We start from the raw sequence: 25,506 nt of genomic DNA on the forward strand, positions 1-25,506 counted from the left end.
TCGCTAACAGCACTTGCTCCTACAGCCGCTTCAGGCTATACGGGTGATCTGTGTCTTTGTTTATTTGATCAGGTAATGCTCACTGAGCTATGGAGCTCTTTTTCGCAAGTGACTTGGCCACAAACGATGTCTCAACGAAGTGGCCAATCGTAGGGAAATGTATAGCAGCCACAAACTCTAAACGCGTGATGTTGATTCTGAATGTGGAGGGGAAAACGGAGAAAAAAAATCCACGTGGCTACCGTGGAGAAAATTCAAACTCCAAATAAGCAGGCGTAAGAGTCGGAATCGAACCCAGGCAGTTTAGCATCTCGCCACATTGCAAGTCTGTGAGCGATGGTGACCGATTGAGAAGTGAATTCATCGTGGATAATGACAATATGAGACCGTGCTTATTATTTCGCTACTGCCACGGTTACTGCTCCCATTGAGTTTCACTCGACCATTCCTCCACCCATATTCTTAGGTTTTTTCGGTAAAGTCACGTAGGTAAAACATTCAAATTAATAAAAGTAAAATAAAATAAAAATCACGACGCTTCGGAGGCAACACAAGTCTCCGTCATCAGGTGGGACCGTCACAGCCAGATTTGCTGCATCAAGTGAGGCAATGATTCAAGATGTAATCCCTTAAAAGCAAGTTGAGGGGGGAGGAGAGGGGGGGGGGAGCTCATCAGAATGTGGTAGCCAATGAATGGAACGTATCGGGAGGGAGGGGGGCGGGGCTCAAAGAAGGCACGAAGTGCCACGTAGAACGCATCGGGAGGGGGAGGGGAGCGGAGCCAAAAGGATGGACGACGCGGCACACGAGAGTCGGCGGCGTGGACGTGGTTGTGCGCAAGCAACTACTGCTGCACACGCCAACGCATTGGACAGAGAGGGGGAGGGGAGGCCAAAAGAGAGTGTGGGGTGCAAGTGTACGTGGACATGTGTGTCTACAAGCACCTGTTGATACACATGATAGAAAAGAACGAAAATGCCCATGTTTATACCAGTGCTGGCTGAACAATAAAGAGAGTACTGTTAAACACTGGGGATGTTAACACTCGGTAAAGTAAAGTAAAATAGTGCCTGTCAGATGAGATGGTCCAAAAATGTGTAATTAAGTCTTTTTTGCGTGGTTGATAACATCTTTCCTCCACCCATGTTGAGGAGCAGGTCCACCAGACTGCATTCAACCACCACCAACACCACCACTGCAGGTCACAATACTCTTCCTCCCGCTGCCTTCCTCACACTGCTCGACTTTGTAAGTCACTCACGTCGTCTCGTCCCAAGTTCTTATCACCTCGCTCAATAAAACAAATTACCCGGTGATAACTTCCCATCTATTCTACCTTCACGAATGGCGTTTGTTGATGTCCGGTGGGCCCCCTTTAGGCCTGTGCTCAACAACTGTGATTTAAAAAAAAAATAGATCAAAGTAACAACTGGCGCATTGTCGCTTTATCGGTACGGTGTTGCCATCACTGTCAACGTCATTTCATGTTGGGGGGGGCGGGTGGGGGGCCGTAATGACTCCGAAGCAACACGATCGCGGGAAAGAGGCGACACATTTGCGCCACGCACACCACAAAAAGGCCGCGAACAGAGTTGAGCTTTGGGCACGTCTTGCCTGAGCCGAAGGATATCCTTGAGAATCAGAATAGAGCTCCATTAAATAGGCTTTAGGGGGATAACTCGCACGGCAGATTCGCTGACTTGAACTTTCCGCTTTGTCCTGCGCGGGCAAAATCCACCTGTGCGTCGGCGCGACCCCAGAGGGCTTAAGAGTGGATGGAGTGTTTGGCTTTAATTTCCCAGGTTACAAATAACACACAGACCCCCCCAACAAGCTCGCGGGGGCTTATCATTGCATTACTGGAGCAGTTCACTGCTCCATCGCGAACACGCACTCCAAACCCGAACTACCACGCGGTTTGCAGAGCTCCATCCCAAGACACAAGACCCATCTCCGTGTCCTCTCACCCACTTCAGTTCAACGGCTATCGACCGCCGGTTAAAACGTTTTCCAGTGCCCGGTGGCTTACCCATAGCACTGCCTCGCGCGCCATGCACGAGATGTCCTGAGGTTACAAATAACACACAGATCCCCCCCCCCCCCCCCAACGAGCCCGCGGGGGATTAGCATTGCATTACTGGTAGACGTCGCGACAGCAAATTAATTTCCTTACGCATTGTAACGTTTAAACGTTGTTGATCAATTGTGTTCTTTTTGGGGGGAGGGGTTTGACGGGGTCATTATTTTCAACGAGATTTGACACTGCACCTTAAGTTTCAGAAGGTATCTTCTTGGTTCTTTCGGTAAAGTCACGTAAAAGGTAAATAATAAAATAATAAAAATAATACATTATACAATCATTCTCACGACGTTTCGGCCACAACGCAAGCTTGTCGTGAGAATTATTTTAGTATGTTGAATTTTTGTTATTTTATTATTTCCCTTCTACGTGACTTTACCGAAAGAACCAAGAAGATGAATCCCTGCAGTCACGAAAGCTTTAAATCGAAATATCAGAAGGTACGCGGAGGGATCAAATTAATTTGCGATGGAAATAAAATGTTGGTATCGTTTAGTAACGTGTTGCCTGCTAGTTTTATGGTGTTGTTGATCGATAACCGGATAAACCAGAATCGATTACCAGTCACGGAAAGTCACGGTGTGTAACCGATTCGAATACGAGTCACAGATGCGCGGCTTGGCACGTGCGAGTGTACACACTGCATGGCGGCAGGCCTATGGGTATGTAAGCAAGGATAAAGGAGCGGCCCCGCAATGGCCTGCTCACGCCGCTGCGAGCAGAAGGGCTTCCACTGAAGGGAACTCTTGGCCTTCTCTTCCAGCCACACCTCTTCCCCACCACACTAAATCTGCCGACGGACGAAACTGGGTTGCACTCCATTACTCTTTGGTTCTTTCGGTAAAGTCACGTAGGTAGAAATAAAATAAATCACGACGTTTCAGGGGCAACACAAGCGTTCGTCGTCAGGTGGGAAAGCGTGGCCTGCTGCTCAGGCAGACTGCTCTAGAAGGTTTGAAATGTGTGTAGCCCAACGGTCATACAGAAGTGGGCGGAGCTAGTGATGTTAATGTAAGAAATTAGCATGTAGCTGTAAGAACGGAGAGCGGCCTCCTCGACGAGGGCACGGCAGTGGCTATGTTAATGTGAGAGATTAGCATGTTAATGTAATACATTAGCATGATGTTAATGTGAGAGATTAGCGTGATGCTAATGTCAGATCGAAGAGTGGTGCCATCCAAAAGCAGCACAATGTCAGCAGACGTCGCAGCTGTCGCGATTTTCACCTGATGCATGGCCCGCCATGTGCTCCGGAAAGGAAATTGGTCCATGACTGGCTAGAATACAGGATTTTAAGGAATAGATGCGTCAAAAAAATACGGCATGCAAAAAAGGCATACTTTTCCTCCACTCTCCTGGAATCACATGGAAATGCCAGGATCTTCTGGAAAACAATCAAACGTATCGATAAGGCATCTAACACAGATAATCTGCCCGTTGAGCTAAACCGAAATGGGGAATATTTTTCAGCGCCCCAAAAAAAAGTTGACAATTTTAACCTTCATTTTTCTGAAGCTGGTGACCTTTTTGATCATGTATTGGGAGTCACTCCTGCGCATGCAACTTCCTACACCCCTGTCCAAACATTAAACGAATTTAGTTTCCACCCAATCCACGAAAGTAATGTGCTGAATCAACTGTCCTACCTCAAAGGGTCCTCATCTACCGGAGCAGATAGTATTCCCGTCTTTGCTCTGCTAACTGTTGGTCACCTAATATACAAACTATAGCCCATATTTTTAACCTGTCCATCAAAGAAGCATCAATACCTCTAGAAAGGAAACATTCGTATGTTCGTCTACTTTACAAAGGGGGCCCTAAAGATGATCCAAATAACTACCGACCAATCTCAATTTTCTCCCCGTTGATGAAAATTTTGGAAAAATTAATGAACTACCAAATTAGCAGTTTCCTGTCCGACAACAATCTATTACATCGAAAACAATCCGGGTTCCGAAAAAAATACAGCACCACATCTGCTGCATTAGACTCTCTGAATCACATTTACAGTAGCCTTGATAATAAGCAGTATTGCGCCTGTCTTTTTCTTGACTTGTCCAAAGCCTTTGATACAGTCCACCACAACACCCTGCTTAGTGAACTAAGTTACCTCCGCTTCTCCAAACACGCAGTAGAATGGTTAAAAAATTACCTCTCTTTTCGCACCCAAATTGTACTCACAGATGGTTGGAGGTCAAACAGTGTTAAGATAACAAAAGGGGTTCCACAGGGTTCTATCCTCTGCCCCCTCTTGTTCTCTCTTTATGTCAATAAATTGAGCACTGACCTGGATCATTCCAGGGTAAATCTTTTTGCAGATGACACGATACTGATTACCGCTGGCCGCTCTCCGGATGACGTGATTGCTAAGCTCCAGGTTGATTTCAACAAACTACAACATCAGCTAGTTGCTCTTAAACTAGTCCTGAATACCTCCAAAATCAAGGTGATATGCTTCTCACCAGGACTAAAGCAGGAAGTTATTTTTCCCCAATTATATTCCTTAAATAATTATCCAATAGAGCAAGTCAAGATCTATAAGTATCTTGGGGTCATCCTTGATTCTAAACTGAAATTTGAAGATCACATTGATTATATTGGTAAAAAGACAAAAATAAAAATTGGTTTTCTGCATCGACACAAACATTGCTTCCCCCCTATGTTCCGTTTGGAATTGATAAAAGCTACCATACTGCCTCGATTTGATTACTGTGACATCGTGTATAAATCAGCCCCAAGTACTGTACTGAAGAAGCTTGACTCAATTTATCACTCGGCCTTAAGATTTGCGTTGAACTGCCCATATAGGACTCACCACTGTGATCTCTACATTGGGTCAAACTTAACATCTCTGAATGTTCGACGGCTTGTGCACCAGATCTTATTTATTCATGATGTACTTACAAAAAAATCCGCAGATTACCTGCTGGATCTCCTCTCTGTTTCAAAGAACAAATTTGACCTAAGGTCTTCGCTCATTTACCAGCTTCACATTCCCTATTGCCGTACAAATACTGGAGGAAGGGCCTTTGCTATTGATGCCCCCAGGGTCGGGAATGCAATTGCCAATAAACTGCAACTTGAATCACTACCTATGAGATCTTTACTCAAAACTGCTCTAGAGGAGTTGTACACCCCGAGCTGCCACTGCAATTTAGTGGCTCAAAATACAATATTTCGCTCTGGATGATCGCTGCAAAGTATGACCTGTGTTTTGATTTAGTGTGCTGATCTTAAAGGTGCATTGAAAAGTTATAATACTCCGATTGATGCTCCTGCTGTTGTGGAGTGACTCATGCAGCCAGCTATGGCTGCAGGGTTTTGGTAGTACATGTTGTTTATGCAATTTATTGTGAAAATTCCGTCACAGTTCCCATGATCACTGCTTCATTGCTTTCATGGCTTTATTTTGGTGATTTCGAAAAGTGTATTGGTTTAGCCATGTTTGTTTGTTGTAGTACAGAGTTAGACTGATGGCCTTAATCTAAGTTGTCTTGTGGTTGTTGTTGGTTGTTTGACTTGCATCCCACTGGGATTTTTGCACACAGCGTTGACGTACGGTGTTTTTTCTGCAATATTTTGCTGTCTTTTCTTGGATTTTCTGTTTGCACTCAGTCACATATTCACTTTAAGATGTTTTTTGTTCATGTTTTTTTTTGTTTGTTGCGGTTGCACCCTATTCAAGAGCCGAATGGCTCACAGGGCTATACCTAATAAATGAACTTGAAACTTGAACTTGAAACTTGCCGCTTGCTGCCAGCTCTATTCCTGTAGTTTTTTTTGGGTGCTTGATGGTTTCGCATAAAACCGGTGGCAGCCTCGGACAAATCATCCGCTACCTCAAGGCAAATTAAGAATCCCAACAACAACACACACACAAAAGCGATGCTGTGGGCGTCATCATGGCGAATCGCATTGACGGGGCTTAAGCAAGCGCAATAGGCTTACTTATTTAATGAAGTCCCTTGCGAGCCGTCCGCCCGCCCGCCCGCACGCCCCAAAACCAGTCCCCGGCGACACCGAAGCGAGTCATCGACGTGATGGGAAGTCTACCGGAGCCTACCTAACAAACCAAAGGCACCGCCAACATTGGGCGCTGCTGCCGCTGCTGCTGTGCAGGTGCCCCACGGACGGCGTAGAGACCCCCACGGATGGTGTAGAGATCTTCACGGACGCGTAGAGACCCCCACGGACGGTATAGAGACCCCCACGGATGGTGTAGAGACCCCCACGGACGGTGTAGAAACCCCCACGGACGGTGTAGAGACCCCCACGGATGGTGTAGAGATCCTCACAGACGCGCTGCTGCATATTGACCCGTAGCAATACGCACGTATATATACATTTTAAATTGTTGTTCCGAATCGGAAAAGCGATCAAAGATGGGCAGCCAGAACCAGGACAGCGTCGAGCAATTTTTGGACTCCAACCCGAACTTCGCGCAGGAATACTTCAACAGGAAGCTGCGCCCGGGGTTGATTTCGGCCATGTGGGACGAGCGGATGGGTGGCGCAGCACCCTCCTACGTGGACATCTCCAAGGTGCAGGAGAGCGAGATCCTCTTCGACCTGGTGTGCAACATGTCCGAGAGCATCAACATGGAGAAGTGCATGCACAAGTGCTTGCGCCACCTGGCTGGTCTCATCGACGCCGACCGCTGCAGCCTCTTCATGTACCGGCAGCGCAACGGCACGCCCGAGTTGGCCACCCGGCTGTTCGATGTCACCAGGACCTCGTCGCTCGAGGAGTGCCTGGTCCAGCCCGAGGCCGAGATCGTGTTCCCGCTCGACTTGGGAGTGGTGGGACACGTGGCTCAGTTCAAGAAGACGGTGAACCACGACGTCAGCGAGGTGAGTGGTGCGCCCGCCGAACGGGCAGAGGGAGGCGGTGGCGATGCAGAGCGGCCACGCGGTCAGGGTGGCTGTCCTGGGCCACGAGAGCGACGTTGCTCACGAGACGTCGCGTAGCTCTGACAGGCGCAGATAACGAATTGCGAAAAAAAATTTAGAATGGCAGAGATTGTAAAAGGTACAAAAATAATAATAATATCAGTCAATAATACTGGCATCAAACATAACGTTAGAAGTATTTCCAGTTGATGGCCGTAAAATTAACTATACATAGGTTTTTTCGGTAAAGTCATGTAGGTAAAAAAATTAAATTAATAAAAGTAAAATACAAAATAAAATGAAAATCACGACGTTTCGGAGGCAACACAATTTTTTTACCTACGTCACTTTACCGAAAAAACCTAAGAATATGAATCCTTGCAGTCACGAAATCTTCAAATCTAGAACGTAAAATTACCTATTCAAGAAATTGCATCAAATAATCAATCCAATGCACGAGCCATAATCGACCTTATATTGAACATGATTAGAAAATGATATTTTGATAACATGTATGTGCCTGAATCAATACTGGTGAGCTGCAAGACGTTAATTTATTCAAGCAAGCCTGCCTCTGCTGATGAGACGCTGTCCTGTAAAAACCGGTTCCAAATTTTGCTTGCACTGAATTAATGCTGCTAAATGTAACCCTCAGAAGGCCGTGGGATTGTGCAAAGGGTACTTCTTCATTTTTACGGAGAGACAGATGATCTAGGCGACGTGTTGTCTGCTTATCATTTTTTTTTATAAAGTTGCTAATGCAATAGAATGAATGCACTCTATTGCAATTGCAAGTACTGCAGTGTAGTGTTTACAGTGCTGTACCAACCTTCTCGGTGTGCTTATTATCAACGTGCTCGTGCTCATTCAATTGCTAAACTTTTTTTTTACGGAGTTAACGAGAGTGGCATGCAATTATAGAGCAATGCTGATCACGGCTCCATTGTTTGAACGTAAAACACACATCTTCATTGGCGACTCTCGGATCAGTTTTACTAAGTTTTTAAGGAAAGACCACAACAGTAATGCCCCTTAGGCTTTTTCGGTAAAGTCACGTAGGTAAAAAATAAAAACAATAGTAGTAATAATATAAATAAAATAATAAATCACGACGTTTCGGAGGCAACACAAGTCTCCGTCATCAGGTGGGACCGTCACAGCTAAGATTACTGCATCAAGTGATGCTGCACTTGATGCAGTTAAAATTACTGCATCAAGTGATTCTGCACTTGATGCAGTTAAAATTACTGCATCAAGTGATGCTGCATCAAGTGATGCAGTAATTTTAGCTGTGACGGTCCCACCTGATGACGGAGACTTGTGTTGCCTCCGAAACGTCGTGATTTATTATTTTATTTCTCTCATTACTTCTATTGTTTTTATTTTTTACCTACGTTACTTTACCGAAAAAGCCTAAGAGTAGTAATGCCCCTTTATTATTTCCCAAGGAAGGCCTCAATGAATCGGAAGTAGATGTTTCAGAAGAGTCCTGCATTGCGATATTTGGTCAATTCCATTGATGAGCGTTTGGCTTTCATGCGGGAAGTAAATCGATTCACTTCGAGAAAACCCACCACGGGCATACAAACGGATGCCATTCAACGTTCTGCACAGATCGATTTAAGAATTCCTGTACTGCCATCTCCCGGCCACGTCGCCACTCTGGGCCTACAACGTTTTGAATTGCCAGGCAGTGTCCCATCCGAAGACTAAACGACTCTCAGCTCTGCTAGGCTTCTGAAGGAATGACAAGATCGTGTGCCTCAAGGGTGATGTGGTCATCAGCGAAATGCCGGTAGGCTTCTTCACCGTGTGTTCGGTGAAAATAAATATATTTAAAGTTCGGCTATGTGCTTGGTTTGTAATTCTGGGTGTGAACGACTCGGGAAGCCCTCGTATCCGCGGTGATGTGGGGAAACAAACAGGACCCTGCGGGGTGGGCTGGTAGGAACGAATAACCAAAGAATATAAACATGATGTATTATTACACTTGTTTAGCCAGGAAAGCCCCCCTGAGTCTAAATGTTTTTGTAGAGTCCTGCCAAGTGTTTGCAGTAGGGGGCGATGTTGCTACACCTAATCAGACGATACGAAGGGAGACTTTGAGGCCTAGTTCTAGGCTTTAGGCCTAGCTGTAGGCTTTTAGGACGTTGTGAGTTAATTTTTTATTTAAATGTTTTAATTATAATGTAAAAGCTTGAAATTAAAATGTTTCTATTTAAAAAAATCAGGGAATGTAACATTGTGAAACATTAACTCCATTTCACACACGCGGGGGTACGATACGAAGGGAGAGTTTGTGGCCTAGTTCTAGGCTTTAGGCCTAGCTGTAGGCTTTAGGTCGCTGTGAGTTATTTTGTATTTAACTGTTTTAATTATTAATGTATAATTTAAATGTTTTAATTATTAATGTAAAAGCTTTAAATGTAAATGTTTCTATTTTAAAACATCAGGGAATGTAACATTGTTAAACATTAACTCCCTTTCACACATGCGGGGGTACGATACGAAGGGAGACTGTGAGGCCTAGTTCTAGGCTTTAGGCCTAGCTGTAGGCTTTAGGGCTGTGAGTTTTTTTATTTAATTTCAAAGTTTTAATTAAAAGCTAACTCAGGGAATTATAAGGGAATGTTACACGTGTTTAGCCAGGAAAACCTCATTAATTAAAATGTTTTAATTAAAAGCTATCTGAGGGAATCATAAGGGAATGTTACACTTGTTTAGCCAGGAAAGCATCACTGAGTCTAAAGGTTTTTCTAGGGTCATGCCAAGTGTTTGCAGTAGGGGGCGATGTTGCTACACGGTCGGACGGACGGACGAAATAATCTATTGTAGGCTGGTCCACTTCGTTCCTACCAGTATAACTCGGATCCTACCCCCCCCCCCTTATCCGTGCGGTAAAAACTCGCGGATAATGGGGTGAATATGCCGCGCAAATCCTCTTACCTACGACAAAAATCACGCGCAATGGGCATTTTCGCCGACCCTGCAGCTGCCGTGGGCAATATGAGCTGCGGGTAATAGGGCCGTGTATGAGAGGAGTTTTGCTGTCGTCACGTTTTAAAATTATACAAGTTGTATTTAAGGGACACGTATGGCAGGCAGCTTTAGGACCCAACTTTACGGCAAAAAAAACCTTTTCTTAGATGGCGTGTCTTTCAACTGCCGAATTCCATCACGATCACGATGCAGTTGGCAGTCTTCTTCTACAGCTTCTTTCGCTACGGCTGCTGGTAGCTGCAAGAGCAACAGCGAAACAATGTCGCATTCAGGCGGCCAAGCCAAGGCAACCGCATCAGGAGCAGCGGAGTAGCCGCGTGTCGCTGCGATGTCTCCTTTCGTAGCCACCGCATTGCTCCGTCGCAATTTGCCTTTGCAAGCGCGCGACCTTGAAGCAGCCTCGGCGATTAGAACCCATCGTAATCAGATCACCAAAAATAGAGGCAGATAAGCGTGGGTGGTTGAGCGTTACACAAGCCGTGCGCCCGTGTCATTTGGGAACTCTTTCTCGCGAAAAGCCACTGCCGTCGTCATAAATTGCCGTTTTATTCGGACGCTTCCTTGCTATTCGCCGTTGGCAGCGCTGTTTGCACAATAAATGTCGTGTTCTACGTGCAAAAGGATGAATGTACCTACCCCTCTCCCCCCCGAAAGTGATTCAAAGTCGCACTTGACAATCAGCAAAGTCGAATCCGATGTCACACGACGACGTAGCATGACGCCATGCACAGCGATAGTGCAATGCGGACGGTGGCTTAAATGTCATCAGGCTGGGGTCTGTTCCAGCTGACGATGTCCACGCCCGGCACACCGCAGCACCTCCAGGATACCTCTCGCCGTGGCTCTGGCTACTGCTGTGGCTTCTAGCCACCTCCGGGAAGCCACGAGCCGGAAAAAAAAACACATTCGGCGTAGAAATAAACCCCTGCGTTTACGCACATTAAAAATGCAAAACAGATTCACGCCTTTATAACTGTTGCGGGATGTTGTCATCGTACAGCCAAAAGCTGTGTGTGGTGTGGGGTGCGGTAGTGTGGCAGTTAGCCAACACCAGTGACGATTATCTGAACCGGCCCTGGGCCTGCCCTAGGTCGGCTCAGCCTCAAATGAGTACCTGGCGCGCCATGTAAAAGCATCGCCACTGGGTAGACAAAGTCGGCCGTGCGTGGTGTTGGCCACCCACCCCCGTGTCCCGTGCCACGGCCTTCGCAGGTGCTGCTGCTGCTGGCTAAACAGCACTTGCCCCAACAGTCTGTGAAGGTACTACACTGGCAGGGGAAGGGTGAGATATTTGTCGTCGGTGTTGTGTGTGTGTGTGTCCGTTCAAGGGCAAGCTGTTCAGCAACTTTGTGGACAAGCTGACGGGCTACACCACCAAGAACATCCTGGGGACCCCGATCATGAACGGCAACGAAGTGGTCGCCGTCATAATGGCCGTCAACAAAGTGAACGGGGCGGCGTTCACAGCGCTGGACACGGAGGTGAGAGGTCACCGTTGTCAAGTTTCAAGTTCATTTATTAGGTATAGCCCTGTGAGCCATTCAGCTCTTGAATCGGGTGCAACCGTAACAAACAAAAAACAAAAGCATGAACAAAAAACATATTAAAGTGAATATGTGACTAAGTGCAAACAGAAAATTCAAGAAAAGACAGCAAAAATATTGCAGAAAAAACACCGTACACCAACGCTGTGTGCAAAAATCTCAGTGGGATGCAAGTCAAACAACAACAACAACAACCACAAGACAGCGTTGTCACCGTTGTTGTCTGCACCTCATCAAACACCCCCCCCCCCCACAATCTTCCAACCCCCATCTGCAATGACCCGACCTATAAAGGTCGATGCGACGAAAACGTAGGCAGGAAGACGTCTTGACAATTCTGGCAAATCGCCCCGGTGAATCTGGTCGCTGTCATCACCAGCGAAACGTCTCGGTACTCGCAATTGTCAATTCTGTGGCGTTTACCCTCCACGCACACAACCGGTGTGCTGAAGTAGCCACTAATTTGCTCGTTGTGTTTACGTGACAAACCTTACTAATTGGCAGTGTCGGGTGGTGGTGGGTTAACGACATATTCATATTGACGCGATCTCACCCATGACATCTCCGTCACGTCACTGTCCCACCACGTTAAACAATTAACGTCTCTGTTTTTAAACACTTCCTGTCAACCGCTAAACGGGCCTTCTGGGAGTACATTGGCTCAATATAAGCGAACGATGAAAAGGTGGCAACATGCAGTGTCTTATCACAGTGCCGGATTAAACTAGTGCGTTATATAGGGGCCCTAGATATAAAAAAAAACATATTAAAACATACATTTTTAACTTGCATAGTAAAGTAATTGTATTTTTTTTATTTGCTATACAGACAGATAATACGACTAAATCGCTAATCTTAAACACCCAGTTGTTAATAAAAGTTGAAGGCAGTATAGTATTATAGTAATAGAGCAAGTGTAGAATCACTGAATCGGAATTTAAAGCATTTAGTGCGGGGCCCTTGAAAGTGTGGGACCCGTAGCATATGCTACTTTTGCTACTAGGATAATCCGGCACTGTCCTGTCGGCAATAAGATTTGCTTGAACCGATGCTGGTGAGCTGCCAGATGTTATAGTCAAGGATGCCTCTCCGTTATATATGAAGTTGTATATATATAAAGCAATAGGAATACATTACTTCCATGCTTGATTATCTTACAATTTGAACGTTATATAATAACAATAATGCCAAGCCACTGCTGCACGAAGCCCTCCCCGCACTATTTCAGTCATGGGGGTTGTTTGACCAATACCTTCACCACAGTGATCAATCCAAAATGGTGAAGGGGGAGAGACAGAGGCCCAGGCAAAAGTGAGCCGAACGGAGTAGCAGCGTCTGTTTTCATAGGGGGCGGGGAGAGGGGAGGGACTCAGAGTGGGGGGGGGGGGGGCACACAGAAGTCACGTGATTCACGGGATACTTGGGCTGATTTAGAGACAGTTTTCTAGATGTTGGTACAATAACTTTTGGACCACCTATATTGGGATTAACTCAAAATTTCACCACCCATGCCTGCCATGGTGCTGCTACCAATGTGTATCCAACTCGTGTTGTGTATCTCGATTAATATTATGTCAACATGTTGGCATATTTATCTTTGCCTACATCACCTAAGATATCACTCGCCAATTATGCTAGCCATCACCAGAAATCAAACTCAGGTGGCTGGATTCATAGATAGCGCAGTGCCTTTACCAACCTGCACTGACCAGGGGTGTCGCAGTGGCGAGATGCTAACTACCTTGCCTGGAATTCAGGAGATTGTGGGTTTGATCCTCACCATGAAGCCTGCATTTTGGAGTTTGCATGTTCTCCCCGTGATCACGTAGATTTTTATCCCGGGTCCTCAAGTTTTTCTCTCTACATTTAGAAACATGCATTTATAGTATTTGGCTGCTATAAATTTCTACGTGATAAGCCACTTCGTTGAGCTATCACTTGCGGCGAGGTCACTTCTGAAAAAGAGCTGTATAGCTCAGTGGGTCTTACCTGGCAAAATAACAATATTGAGTTTTTATATTCTTGGTTCTTTCGGTAAAGTCACGTAGAAGGGAAATAATAAAATAATAAAAAATATTAAACAATAAAAAGTCTCACCAGGGGTTGTTTGTCCGTACTTTTTTTTGTTTAGTTTAAAAGTACGGACAAACAACCCCTGGAGAGACTTTAATTCAGCAGTGGATTGACATTAAAGCTGACATTTTACATTTACGATCGCGCTCTGGAATAGGAAAGAATGGCAGCAGAGATGGCAGCTGATGTACTCTTGAGCGGAATCCATTTTCTTGTAAACACAATCGGAATCACGACACTTTCTTCGCGTTTTTATTCCGCAGGTGTTCCTGAAATACCTCATCTTTGCCTCGGTCTGTTTGAAGACGTACTACCTCTCATACATGCACGCGTGCGAGACACGGAGGGGCCAGGTAAGCAACGACACTTCGCCACCGCACGCTTGAGCCAATCACAAACTCTCACCATTGACTTGTTAAGTGTTCCATTTTTGTATATATATAAACAAAACTATCCAGCACAACTGAAAAAAATGTATGCAGGTTGGAATCCAATACGAATTACAATGCACACCATAGCATCGGTCGGCTCCCCCATCATACCATGCATGTCACGTGATGTCATCATCCTGCGTGTATGTCATGCACAAAAAAGTCACGCCAGAAAAATATCATGGGAACTCTCATTTGCAAGTGACCTGCGTATGAGCCATATCTATACCTCTGTTTTACAGAGCTTAAGGAGTTGACATTTCCTCTCTCTTCAATTCAATTAAATGTTTATTTGTTACACAGAAAGTCCCCTGCAGTCAGTTGAGTCCATCCCCCTGCTACCACTCGAGAAAACGCGGCTTTCATATCACACGGGATGGCTGTTGTGGATTTGAACCCACGATCTCAGCGGCACGCCGGCTCAGGGCTCCGAGGTGGTCGCTATTAGCTCGCCGAGCCACGTCGTCTTGCTCGTGAACTCCGTGCAGGCCGCGTGGCTGCATTCCGACTCTGCTCTGTTGCAGGTCTTGCTGTGGGCGGCCAGCAAGGTGTTCGAGGAACTCACGGACATCGAGCGACAGTTCCACAAGGCCATGTACACCGTCCGCGGCTACCTCAACTGCGAGCGTTACTCCGTCGGTCTCCTGGACATGACCAAGCAGAAGGTTTGTTGAGGAAGCGAAACATTCCACATCAGCGATAGGAGTGTAATGGTGTAAATTATGCAGGAGACGAGTTGACGGAGGCAACACGTATTTATTTATAACACTTTACAGTAACAGTCAGCTATACAGCCTAGGAACACAGCCTACGGCTACACGTGCCTGACACCGGCTACACTCTCAGGTCCTCCGGCTATGTACTTCCTAGAGGAGGCTGTCTGACCCGACCTAGCCAGGGTACAGGTCCCAACCACTGGCCCATCGGACCCGGCCCTGATGAGGATGTCGGGAACCGGGGGTTCCCAGGGTCTCACCACTGAGCCACACAGAGTCCCGGCCCTGATAAGGGCAGCGGGGCTAGGGGTCCCAGGGTCCTATCTGGCTTGCTCCGTCTTCCTTCTTCATTGGCTCCAACAACTCCCCGAGCTCTCTCGCGCACCGCCCTATATACCCCCCTGCCCCCGAGGGGCGGGGCTATATACGGACGTCGAAATAGCCACCCCATGCACGGACCGTGATGTAGACACTGGATACATAATGGCTCGCTACATCCCGGTACGTACCACCTCTACAGGAGGGAAGCTAAGGCATACAAGCCCAGGTATGGCCCGTGATTGAATTTGATAAGGCTCACCACAGCCACATGAGGCCTGTCATTTAGATAAGGCCTGCAAACTGTACTAAGCCATCACCACAATCTTCTTAACCCCTCTAATCAGGTATTAGAGAGGGGGGATATTTGAAATTTGGAAACGGTGTTTTCATGATTGTCTTGCGCTCAGTCACAAGTTATTTTTTTCAATATTGGACACGAGCCCATCTCATTGGCTCCATCTCCGCGGTGATCCTCTCGGCCGTATTCCCTCCTGGATGCCCTTCGGCGAGCAGTATCAGTCGAATTCATGAGCCGCGATGCCTTCGAGCGTTGTATCCTACCCAAGCCCACTCATCAATACATGCTCATTTTCAAATAACAATGCACATATTAAGCGTTTCCTTTATCCAGAAAAGTCCCACTGAATCCCAACACCAGGGCTCAGCAACCAAAACAACAAAGAAGAAGCATTTTTTTCCCGAATTCGGTAAACAACTCAATATTTCTCGAGCCGCAATGCGCGTGCATACCAGACGGTGGCCCTTAATAAATAAACCTCACGAAGAAGTCCTTAAAGAGCTGCAGGTTAATAATTTTATAATAATTTTGATTTATAAAGCACCCTTAAACAGTCGTTCTCAGGGTGCTAGATTGCCGGACCGCTGCCCTAGACTCTGATTGGTCCACACCAGAGACTGCTTTCTTTAGAGCCTCGTATTAAACAGTGTTCGATCAGAGGACGACTTTTCAAAGACAATGCATATACTACCAGAGCATGTGTTTTTAATTGCATGTTCGCCACAAGTACATGTGGTTAATGCAGACATGATTCCTTGCAACAGGTTTCTGTTTGGTGTTTTAACATCTTAATGTTCCCAGAAAGGGTAAAACCTGTTCCTTCATTTTGATATTGGCAAGGGAGGTCCCGTGATGGTCTGTAATTGCGTTCGTGATGTTCTGACCACCGCTTATGTGGCCCTTGCCCTGCAGGAATTTTTTGACGAGTGGGCCATTCAAATGGGCGAGGTGGCACCTTACAAAGGCCCCAAAACTCCGGACGGAAGGGTGAGTTTTGTCTGCCGGAAAACGAAGTCTCGCATTTTTTTATTTTTAAACGACAACGCTCGCACGCGCCCCTTGACGAACCGTCGTCCATGTATGTATGTATGTGCGTTTGCACGTTGGACTTCTTTCGCATGTACGGACAATTCAGCCGCCGCTTGTTTTTTTATCTTCAGGAAATTCACTTCTACAAGATCATTGACTACATCCTCATTGGCAAGGAAGAAATCAAAGTCATCCCGTGAGTTACTCGGACAGACCCTGGCATGTTAACGTTTTGCACTCCAGTTATACCACTGCCTCCATTTCTCATAACGTGAAATTCCACTTGTCATCGATCGAATAGTACTGTATTTTAATGGAAGCCCTAATTTGTTATGCCAGATCCCAAAATCAAGGACATTTATTTTGGAGGCGTAATTCTTCACATATAAATGGAATATCACATGTTCTCTAAATACATATATAAATACTCAAGACCATTACAGCAGATGCTGCCATTTGTATTTGTCTTGAACATTTGCTGATACGATATTTTATCTGTACACAGGTTTCCCCTGAGGCTCTTACGCTGCCTTAAGTGCATTGAATTGAAATAAGAGAATACACTTTTAAATACCTTACAGCGTGCCACTTTGTAAAGAGGTCGGAGAGAGATTTCCTGTCAAAAAGCTGATTAACGCCTCGCTTTTGAGCTCTTTCAAATGCCAGATGTCGTATAACTTTGAGATATTCCAAATGCCACCAGACGTCACGTCGCTTCGAGATCTTCCAGTGACCTCAAAATGATTTATTGTCACAATCACATTTCCACTTGGGAAGGTCCTCACCATTATTGTTCAACGGCATTTGCATCTCCGACTGAAATGCAAAAAGAAGTGAGTAGCGCCACCGTCTATAAAGGATCAGTGGCGTAGATGTCGAGTGTGCAGGCGGTGCAACTGCACTGGGGCCCACGTGTCAGGGTGGGGGGGGGGCCCAGGTGCCAGGCTATGAAGACAGGTGGGGGGATTGGACTGGGCAGTGGGTGGGTGGGAAAAGATAATTTAATTCCTAATCATAATATTTATTGATACTGGAGAAATCCGATGAGGTGCAAAACTCTTTTTCACAGATGTCCATTAGGCGCCGATAACAACTTTACATCTTCTTGGTTCTTTCGGTAAAGTCACGTAGAAGGGAAATAATAAAATAATAAAAAGAAAACATAATAAAATACAAGTTTTTATTTATTTATTTTATTATTTCCCTTCTACGTGACTTTACCGAAAGAACCAAGAAGATGAATCCCTGCAGTCACGAAAGCTTTAAATCGAAACAACTTTACCATAACAATACAAAACACACAATAGTAGTGCAATGTACAGGAAAGGCAAACATCACCCGTAAACATACAAAACGAAACAATGTTTTATCCCACCTGTCGAAGCCCACTGAGATATCAACTTATTTTTCAGGAGCAACCTGACCATAAATGATAGCTCAACAAAGTGGCTTGTCATGTGGAAATTTACAGCAGCAAAACCATCAAAATAATCTGCACCATGGGCCCGTGCCAACCATGCTACGCCACCGGGAAGGGATCGTGTTGCTTTAGATACTTTTCATTCTGCCCCACGCGATATATGAGGTCAGGATTAAGGCCAAACGCAGAGTCATAAAAAATATCTGTAACGAATGCCTCTTTCCTTTTCACAGAACTCCACCAGATGACCACTGGGCCTTAGTCAGCGGCCTTCCAGTCTACGTGGCAGAGTCCGGTTTTGTAAGTTACCTATTGTTCTACAGAGGGTGGGGGGCATACGATAATTCAAACGCAGGGCATGCATCAGAGGTCGCAATCGGGTACCCGATTACCGTACCCTACCCGATACCCGGCTACCCTGGTGCGGCCGGGTAACGGGTACGGGTAGGCCGTGAGTCACTGGTGAGTAGCCGTTTGTCACTCATTTCGGGTAGGGTATGGGTACGGAACGGGTACCCGTACCCGGCTGGGTACAGGTCGCCGTTTGCGACCCTGGCACGGCCGGGTACGAGTAAGGAATCAAAACCCGTTTGCGACCTCTGGCATGCATTTCCCTCGTAAAGTTTCTTGAATTGCTCTCCAGTCGGATCGATGGCCTCGTAGATTTCAGGCTCCGGGTGTAACTTCTCATGAGATCTTTCCCCAACCTCTCCCGTGCCCCTCAGCAGCAGTGGGGAATGAATCAGAATCAGAAAGGGGCAGTGGGGGTGGAGAAAATGTTTTCTTGAGCACAGTCCCAGACAGCTCCAGCTTAACTTAGGGCCTGACTTATAGGGGATGCTGCGATTTGACGATACTAAGATCTATCGTACGATAGAAGATCCAGGATAATTGTATCGTCCGTTTTGCTAAATATTGTCCGATTGTGCCGCTCGTCGCTCATTTTAACTTTAAAATGTAAACTTTTTTTTATATTCTTAGTTTTTTTTCGGTAAAGTCACGTAGGTAAAACATCAAAATTAATAAAAAAATAAAATAAAGATCTTTATTTTATTTGATTTTGAATCCTTGCAGTCACGAAAGCTTCAAATCTAGAATAAACTTTTTTTTATAAACAATTATTTAGGAATTAACAAATAAGAGAAGTAACAGTTGTAAATATATTGACATTAACAATTATATTTGTGCATTACAAATCGTTTTCTGGAGTAACAGAAGGAATCATGGTTATTTCACATCGCTTTCATAAGTCATGTTATTATTTAATAGGTTTACTATAACTGACATCATGCACATTATATGTGTTACATTTATAAATGTTCATTACATTGCACGTAATGTCTAACATCACTCGGGGTGCTTTCATTCTTTGTAATATAAAAATAAATGTATTTATTGAATGAAATCACAACCGTGAATCTTGCCAAGTCGTAAATGTTCCTGGGAGGGCGAATCATTCCGCCCCTGGTACGTAATTCAGTTGTCGTTGTTGTTACCGTATTGATCAGGTTAATAATTAACCGTTTGTCCACTCTGTGATGCAGATCTGCAACATTATGAACGCTCCTGCCGATGAAATGTTCAAGTTTTCTGTGAGTAAACCAGATGCCATACCACTCGAATTACTGATAACCCCACGTGTACAAAACAACTGGCCAATTTTTTACGTACTTTTTTAGTGATGCTGTATTGGCAGTGGTGCCTAAGTACATTTAGCAACTAAACTAATTCGTGAATAACAATGCCTTAGAAGACAAAATATATACACAATGTACAACATGGCAATGGCTCTTCTTCATTAATAGAGAGGACAGAGAGATGGGGTTAATAAAGGATTGTAGATTGCAATTAACACCATGCGGCCTGATTAGAATTTTAAAAAATTATGTTCTCTGATGACCAGTTTTTAAATAGACATATGAACAATCACCTACTAGTTTGCTATTCAGTACCAGACAAACCCTTCGATAATCAAGAGTATTACGGAATAAACTCATTTTATTTTTAAAGTAAAATGATAAAAATATTGCCGGCACAGTGCATTGTGGGACGGTTTGTTCTTGTGGCAGTGCATTCCTTATAAATAGATAAACGTTCAATTTCTCCATTTTAAATAATACCTTTTCATTCTTCAGCCTATGGGCCTTCCAGAACAATATTTTAAAGGAGAATTTAAGTTGGAAAACTCTGGATTAGTCTCAACTCTCTTTCTCAGTTAAAACAGGTCTGCTTATGAATATATGGCTTCACAACTTTGTTCTCGAAGGTCTATATTGGCAAAAGACTAAAACAAATATTTTACATAGAAGAATAAACCCAAAAAAACATTATTATTATTATTTTACACATGTTCCTCCCAGCATCCAAAGTAGCCGTTGGCAACCTGCGGCCCGTGGAGCCCCTCGTGGTGTCCTGGTCTCAGTGTGTTACGGTGATGCGTGCGGTCACGATTAGTGCACAAGCACGATTTCAAACTTGCGGCCCAGTTCAAGTTCATGTATTAGGTATAGCCCTGTGAGCCATTCGGCTCTTGAATCGGGTGCAACTGCAACAAACAAAAACATGAACAAAAAACATCTCAAAGTGAATATGTGACTGAGTGCAAACAGAAAATCCAAGAAAAGACAGCAAAATATTGCAGAAAAAAAGGCAAAGTAAGGCCCCTCATGCGGCCCGCTAACAAGTCGAGGTTGCCCATCGCTGATCTCAATGATGTTCAGATCTGATGAGCGATAAAGCTCGTTATCACAGATGTGCAGGTCGGAGCAGGTCAGACCGTTACAACAACAAACAATACAAAAACACGATAGGGGTGCAAACTATAGGCAAGGTAAACACATCGCTGAGAAATATTACACGAATACAACTAAACCATTTTTAGCTTACCAGGTGAAGCCCACCGAGCTATTAGCTTCTTTTTTAGAAGCAACCTGACCAGGAATGATATATTCCTGGTTCTTTCTTTTGGTAAAGTCATGTAACTAGAAAATAAAAATAAATACAATAAAATTCGAATTAAAAATTAAACTAAATTTAAAATAATAAAGCAAAAAACCCACGACGTTTCTATCGCAACAGAAGCGGTCTTCATCAGACTGAAAGAACCAAGAATATGAATTCCTGCAGTCACGAAAGTTTTAAGTGACGAATGATAGTTCAACGAAGTGGCTTATCACGTGAACATTTGGAGCAGCAAAATAATCTAAATAATTAAAATGATGATGTCAGCAGCACAGCTCGGGTTCTGCAGTGGAAAAACAACCCGGAGGCTCTTGAGCCAAGCCGGGCTGGTTCGGCATGACCCCGAACGCGGCTAATTTGTGCAGTGTGATGAAAGGAATCCTTATCTACGGGCCACCTCCTGGGCTTTTTTTTCGAAGCAGTCGTCGCTCCGTTGTCGATTTGTTCCGCAGCTCAACCCCGTGGACGAAACGGGCTTCGTGATGCGAAACGTCCTCTCGCTGCCCATCGTCAACAAGAAGGAGGAGATCGTGGGCGTCGCCACCTTCTTCAACCGCAAGGACGGCAAGCCCTTTGATGAGTTTGACGAGATGATCATGGAGGTGAGCGTTTCATCAACCGCGGTGGCTGCGCGCGTGGCTGCCTGTAATGCGGCATCGAGGTTGGTGGATCGCCGCGCAGAAGTTGTTTAGCTCCCTCCGTGCGAGCGTTCGAGGATGGTGCCGTACCCTGGCTTGCCAGGAGAAGGCGGTGCAGCAAAAATGTGGACCCCACGTTTTTCCAAGTGGGATAGAGCGTTGCCCCCTTGCACACGTGGGGTTTTATCCGGGTGCTCCGGTTTCCTCCCACGTTTAAATACCCACGGCGCAGCGGTGGCGAGATGTTATCTTCCTCGCCTGCTATGCAGGAGATCGTGGGTTCGATCCCGACCCTGACGCCTGTATATTTGGAGTTTGCATGTTCTTCTCGTGGTCGCGTGGATTTTTCTCCGGGTTCTCTGGAGGAGGTAGCACTCAGTAATCTGCACAAATAGGTACACGAACCCACTGCCCAGCTGCAAATTTGGCCACCTTGCAGCTCAATCCTATAGCACCTGGTATTATCAGGCAGTCAACTATCCAGGTATTAACCAGGCTCAACTTTTCGCTAATTTTCCGAGATCTGATGAGATTGGGCACATTCAGGATGATCTGGTCGGAGGCATACTCGTTTTAAATTTGGGTGCCAAATACTGAGAATGGTACGCTTGTTTTTTCGTATCAAACATCCACACGACTCAATCTGACACGGAGAGTGTGAAAGTCGAAAACGTTTCTCAATTCAAGTCGAGCGAAGAGCTTTGACGTCACAGCTATTAAATACTCTTACGCAGGACTTCATGTCTCGATTCATATTTTCCGGGTCACAGGTAGACTGCAGTAGATGACACAGAGATAGCGAAAGGTATACTGTATGTGGTGTGTCGGGTAAATAAATATTTCCCGGATCGCTGCCCCGCAGAGGCCCGGTTAAAATCTCGCCCTGATCGTCTAACCACGTACAGTAGCGTTTTCAAGGAGATCCCTAATGTTTACGAATCACGTGTTTAAGCCACAAATCTTACCATCACTGTGATGAGCAGTAATCCTTTTCTGTTGTCCGTCGTTCGTTTCAGGCCCTGACGCAGTTCCTGGGGTGGTCCGTGCTGAACACGGACACGTATGACAAGATGAACAAGATTGAGTTCAGGAAGGACATTGCCTTGGAGATGCTGTTTTACCACAACAAGTGCACTAACAGCGAGCTTCAAACCGTCATAGTACGTGTTTGATGGTCTCGTGGGGAACTTCTGGGGAGGCCTTCATCCCACAGTGAATTGATAATGACTGCCTTGTTACAGCTGTATACATGTGTTACACATTAGGCCCAATCTGCGAGGAACATGTGTAAAATAATAATAATAATGTTTTATGTTTATTCTTCTATGTAAAATATTTGTCTTAGTCTTTTGCCAATTTAGACCTTCGAGAACAAAGTTGTGAAGCCATATATTCATAAGCAGACCTGTTTTAACTGAGAAAGAGAGTTGAGACTAATCCAGAGTTTTCCAACTTAAATTCTCCTTCAAAATATTGTTCTGGAAGGCCCATAGGCTAAAGAACGAAAAGGTATTATTTAAAATGGATAAATTGAATGTTTGTCTATTTATAATTATTTTGCATGGCTTCTCGGTAGGACCCGTTCAGGGTCAATATTCAGGCTCAAATCTGATATTCATTTTGTGCGGTTACATTTGTTGAGTCAATTTCGAAGCGCTTTTAGCATCTTTCTTCAACAACTGGGGAAAAAAATGTTTCTTTCAGAAAAACAAAGAGATCCTGGACAAGGATATTGAAAACTGCTCAGAAGCTGAACTCAAAAAGTTGGTCGTAAGTATCGAAGAGCGAGTGAACGCATCTCCAGCAGGGTTCACGTTTGGTCTTTAAAAGGCCTCACCTCATTGTTTGAGGCCCCACCTCTTTCTTAAAGGTCCCACCTCCTCCTTAAAGGCCCCGCCTGTTCTTGCTCAGCTTTCTAGCAACACTGAACGCGGCTCCGCGAGTCACGGTTATTTATGTCCGTGAAAAATTGCTCGTGTTAGGCATTGCATTATCATTGTTGTTGGTGTAGACCAATCAGTTTCAAAGACAATGCATATATTACTAGAGCATGTGTTTTTGTTTGCATGTTCACGACAAGTATGTGCGGTTAAGGCAGACATGATTCCTTACAAAAGCTTTCTATTTGGTTTTATTGCCAGAAAGGGTAAAACTATTATTATATTTTCATATCATTATTGTTATTCTTGGGTCTTTTAGTAAAGTCACGTAGGTTCAAAGAAAATAACAAAAAATAACAAAACCTATCTACGTGACTTTACCGAAAGACCCAGGAATATGAATTCATGCAGTACCGAAAGCTTTAAGTCAAGATCATTATTATATTCTTAGGTTTTTTTCGGTAAAGTCACGTAGGTAAAAACATTAAAAAGTAAAATAAAATAAAAAAATAAAAATCACGACGTTTCGGAGGCAACACAAGCTTCCGTCTTCAGGTGGTACCATCACAGCCACGACAGCTGTATCAAGTAAATGAGAGATTTCAGGAGTTACCACTGCGTTTATATAATGGTTGGAGAAGGTGGTGGGGCAAGGGCCGCATACTTATTATTAATATGGTAAGGTGAGGCTTGAGACTAAGAATAGACTGCATAACAAAGGCTGAGCCTTTGTTATGGAGAGGTGCGGTTTGTGACTCAACCTGTAACAAGAAGACCACCACTAAACATGGTAACACAGTAATGGTTGTCTGTCAAATAAGATTGGCAAATAAGTGTAGTTAAATCTTTTTTGCATGGTTAATCACATCTTTCCAATGATTACTCAGTTTGTAACCGTCATCACGGTTGAAATTATGTCTGTGTTTGTATATTTTTTTTTATTTTACTTTTTAATGTTTTTACCTACGTGACTTTACCGAAAAAAACTAAGAATATGAATCATTGCAGTCACGAAAGCTTCAAATCTAGAAAAGATCATTATTGTTGTCATGACGAGCTCTTTTGACTCACTGCTGATACACTTTGACAGGAGGTTGAATTTCGCAATCAAGTTAACTTTACATTTGGTTGACATTCAAGTAGCTGAATAAACTGTCATCTTATCTACATGGTCCGATTCAGATGTGGACATTGTATCTGTTAATGCTAAGTGTGATTGTAAGAGAGTCTTGTCCAAATGATCAGGTTCAAATCGGAGAAATCTTATTCTGAGATTAGAGCTAGGCTGGCCCTAAACAAGATCCGTTTAGAGTTAGGAGAAGTGACAGCAGCAGATGAGAGTGTAAAGGCGATCGGCATTACCTTGTGTGGCCAGAGCCACGCATTAAAAAGTTAGATGTTAACAAGATTGCCATCAATCATAGTAACAGCGCAATTTCCGACAGCCTAAAATCGGTACTAGCTAAAGGGTTGAATTTCGCAGCCGCCCCTAAACACACCGTTAGTGGATGATTGTTGTGTTTGATTCACACCTGATGACGGTTGCTTGTGTTGCGATCGAAACGTCGTGATCTATTCATTTTTCTACCTACGTGACTTTACCGAAAGAACCAAAGAGTTTGGATTCCTGCAGTCACGAAAGCTTCAAATCAACTTGTGGAGGTTCTTGAGCCTCAATATTTTCTGGGCAACTTTCCATCGAGAGCGCCGGGGAATTGCAAAGCGCTACGTTTGAGGTCACTGAAGTGGAAAAGACGAAATGTGCAGTGGACACCTACGGGCTATCTGCCCATTGATCTTGATGATGATGGTGGTGTTCGATTCACGGAGAGACTTAAGAATTCAAGTCCCTCCGCGATTACCATCACATCTCTCTCTCTCGCCACGACGCAAGCGAGAAGAAGAGTCTGGCGGGGAGGCATCACTCTCGCCAAGGGGTCATTCACAGTGGTGGCCGTAACGCGACCTTTGTTTCGGGCCGTGCAGAAGCAGGAGCTGCCCGACCCCAAGGAGATGGAACTTTACGAGTTCCACTTCAGCGACCTCGAGGAGACCGAGTTCAACCTGGTGAAGGGAGGCATGAGGATTTTCTTCGAGCTGGGCGTCGTCGACAAATTCAAGGTCCCGCCGGAGGTACACTTATCGGGCGTGTTTCTGTTTCGCAATGAGTAGCATTGGAAATGATAAATCCGCGAATGAACGAATCGTAAACAGTCAGTGGTGTCT

General features: G+C 44.8%; 1 protein-coding gene across 1 annotated transcript in view; it reads left to right on the forward strand.

Annotated features, from left to right (window-relative positions):
• Positions 1 to 5,271: 5,271 nt before the first annotated feature.
• Positions 5,272 to 25,506, forward strand: part of LOC133345593 (cone cGMP-specific 3',5'-cyclic phosphodiesterase subunit alpha'-like) — a 38,820-nt gene continuing 18,585 nt past the window's right edge. Inside the window, exons 1-12 of the mRNA XM_061556501.1 lie at positions 5,272 to 6,930; positions 11,298 to 11,450; positions 13,850 to 13,939; positions 14,542 to 14,682; positions 16,265 to 16,339; positions 16,513 to 16,577; positions 18,035 to 18,101; positions 19,346 to 19,393; positions 21,215 to 21,364; positions 22,417 to 22,560; positions 23,105 to 23,170; positions 25,267 to 25,413. Of these exons, the coding sequence (XP_061412485.1) occupies positions 6,463 to 6,930; positions 11,298 to 11,450; positions 13,850 to 13,939; positions 14,542 to 14,682; positions 16,265 to 16,339; positions 16,513 to 16,577; positions 18,035 to 18,101; positions 19,346 to 19,393; positions 21,215 to 21,364; positions 22,417 to 22,560; positions 23,105 to 23,170; positions 25,267 to 25,413 (1,614 nt within the window). The 5' untranslated portion in view covers positions 5,272 to 6,462. The remainder of the gene's footprint in view (positions 6,931 to 11,297; positions 11,451 to 13,849; positions 13,940 to 14,541; positions 14,683 to 16,264; positions 16,340 to 16,512; positions 16,578 to 18,034; positions 18,102 to 19,345; positions 19,394 to 21,214; positions 21,365 to 22,416; positions 22,561 to 23,104; positions 23,171 to 25,266; positions 25,414 to 25,506) is intronic.

Source organism: Lethenteron reissneri, chromosome 22 (assembly GCF_015708825.2).
Source record: "Lethenteron reissneri isolate LAM-NWPU_2019-01 chromosome 22, ASM1570882v1, whole genome shotgun sequence".
Lineage (NCBI taxonomy): Eukaryota > Metazoa > Chordata > Hyperoartia > Petromyzontiformes > Petromyzontidae > Lethenteron > Lethenteron reissneri.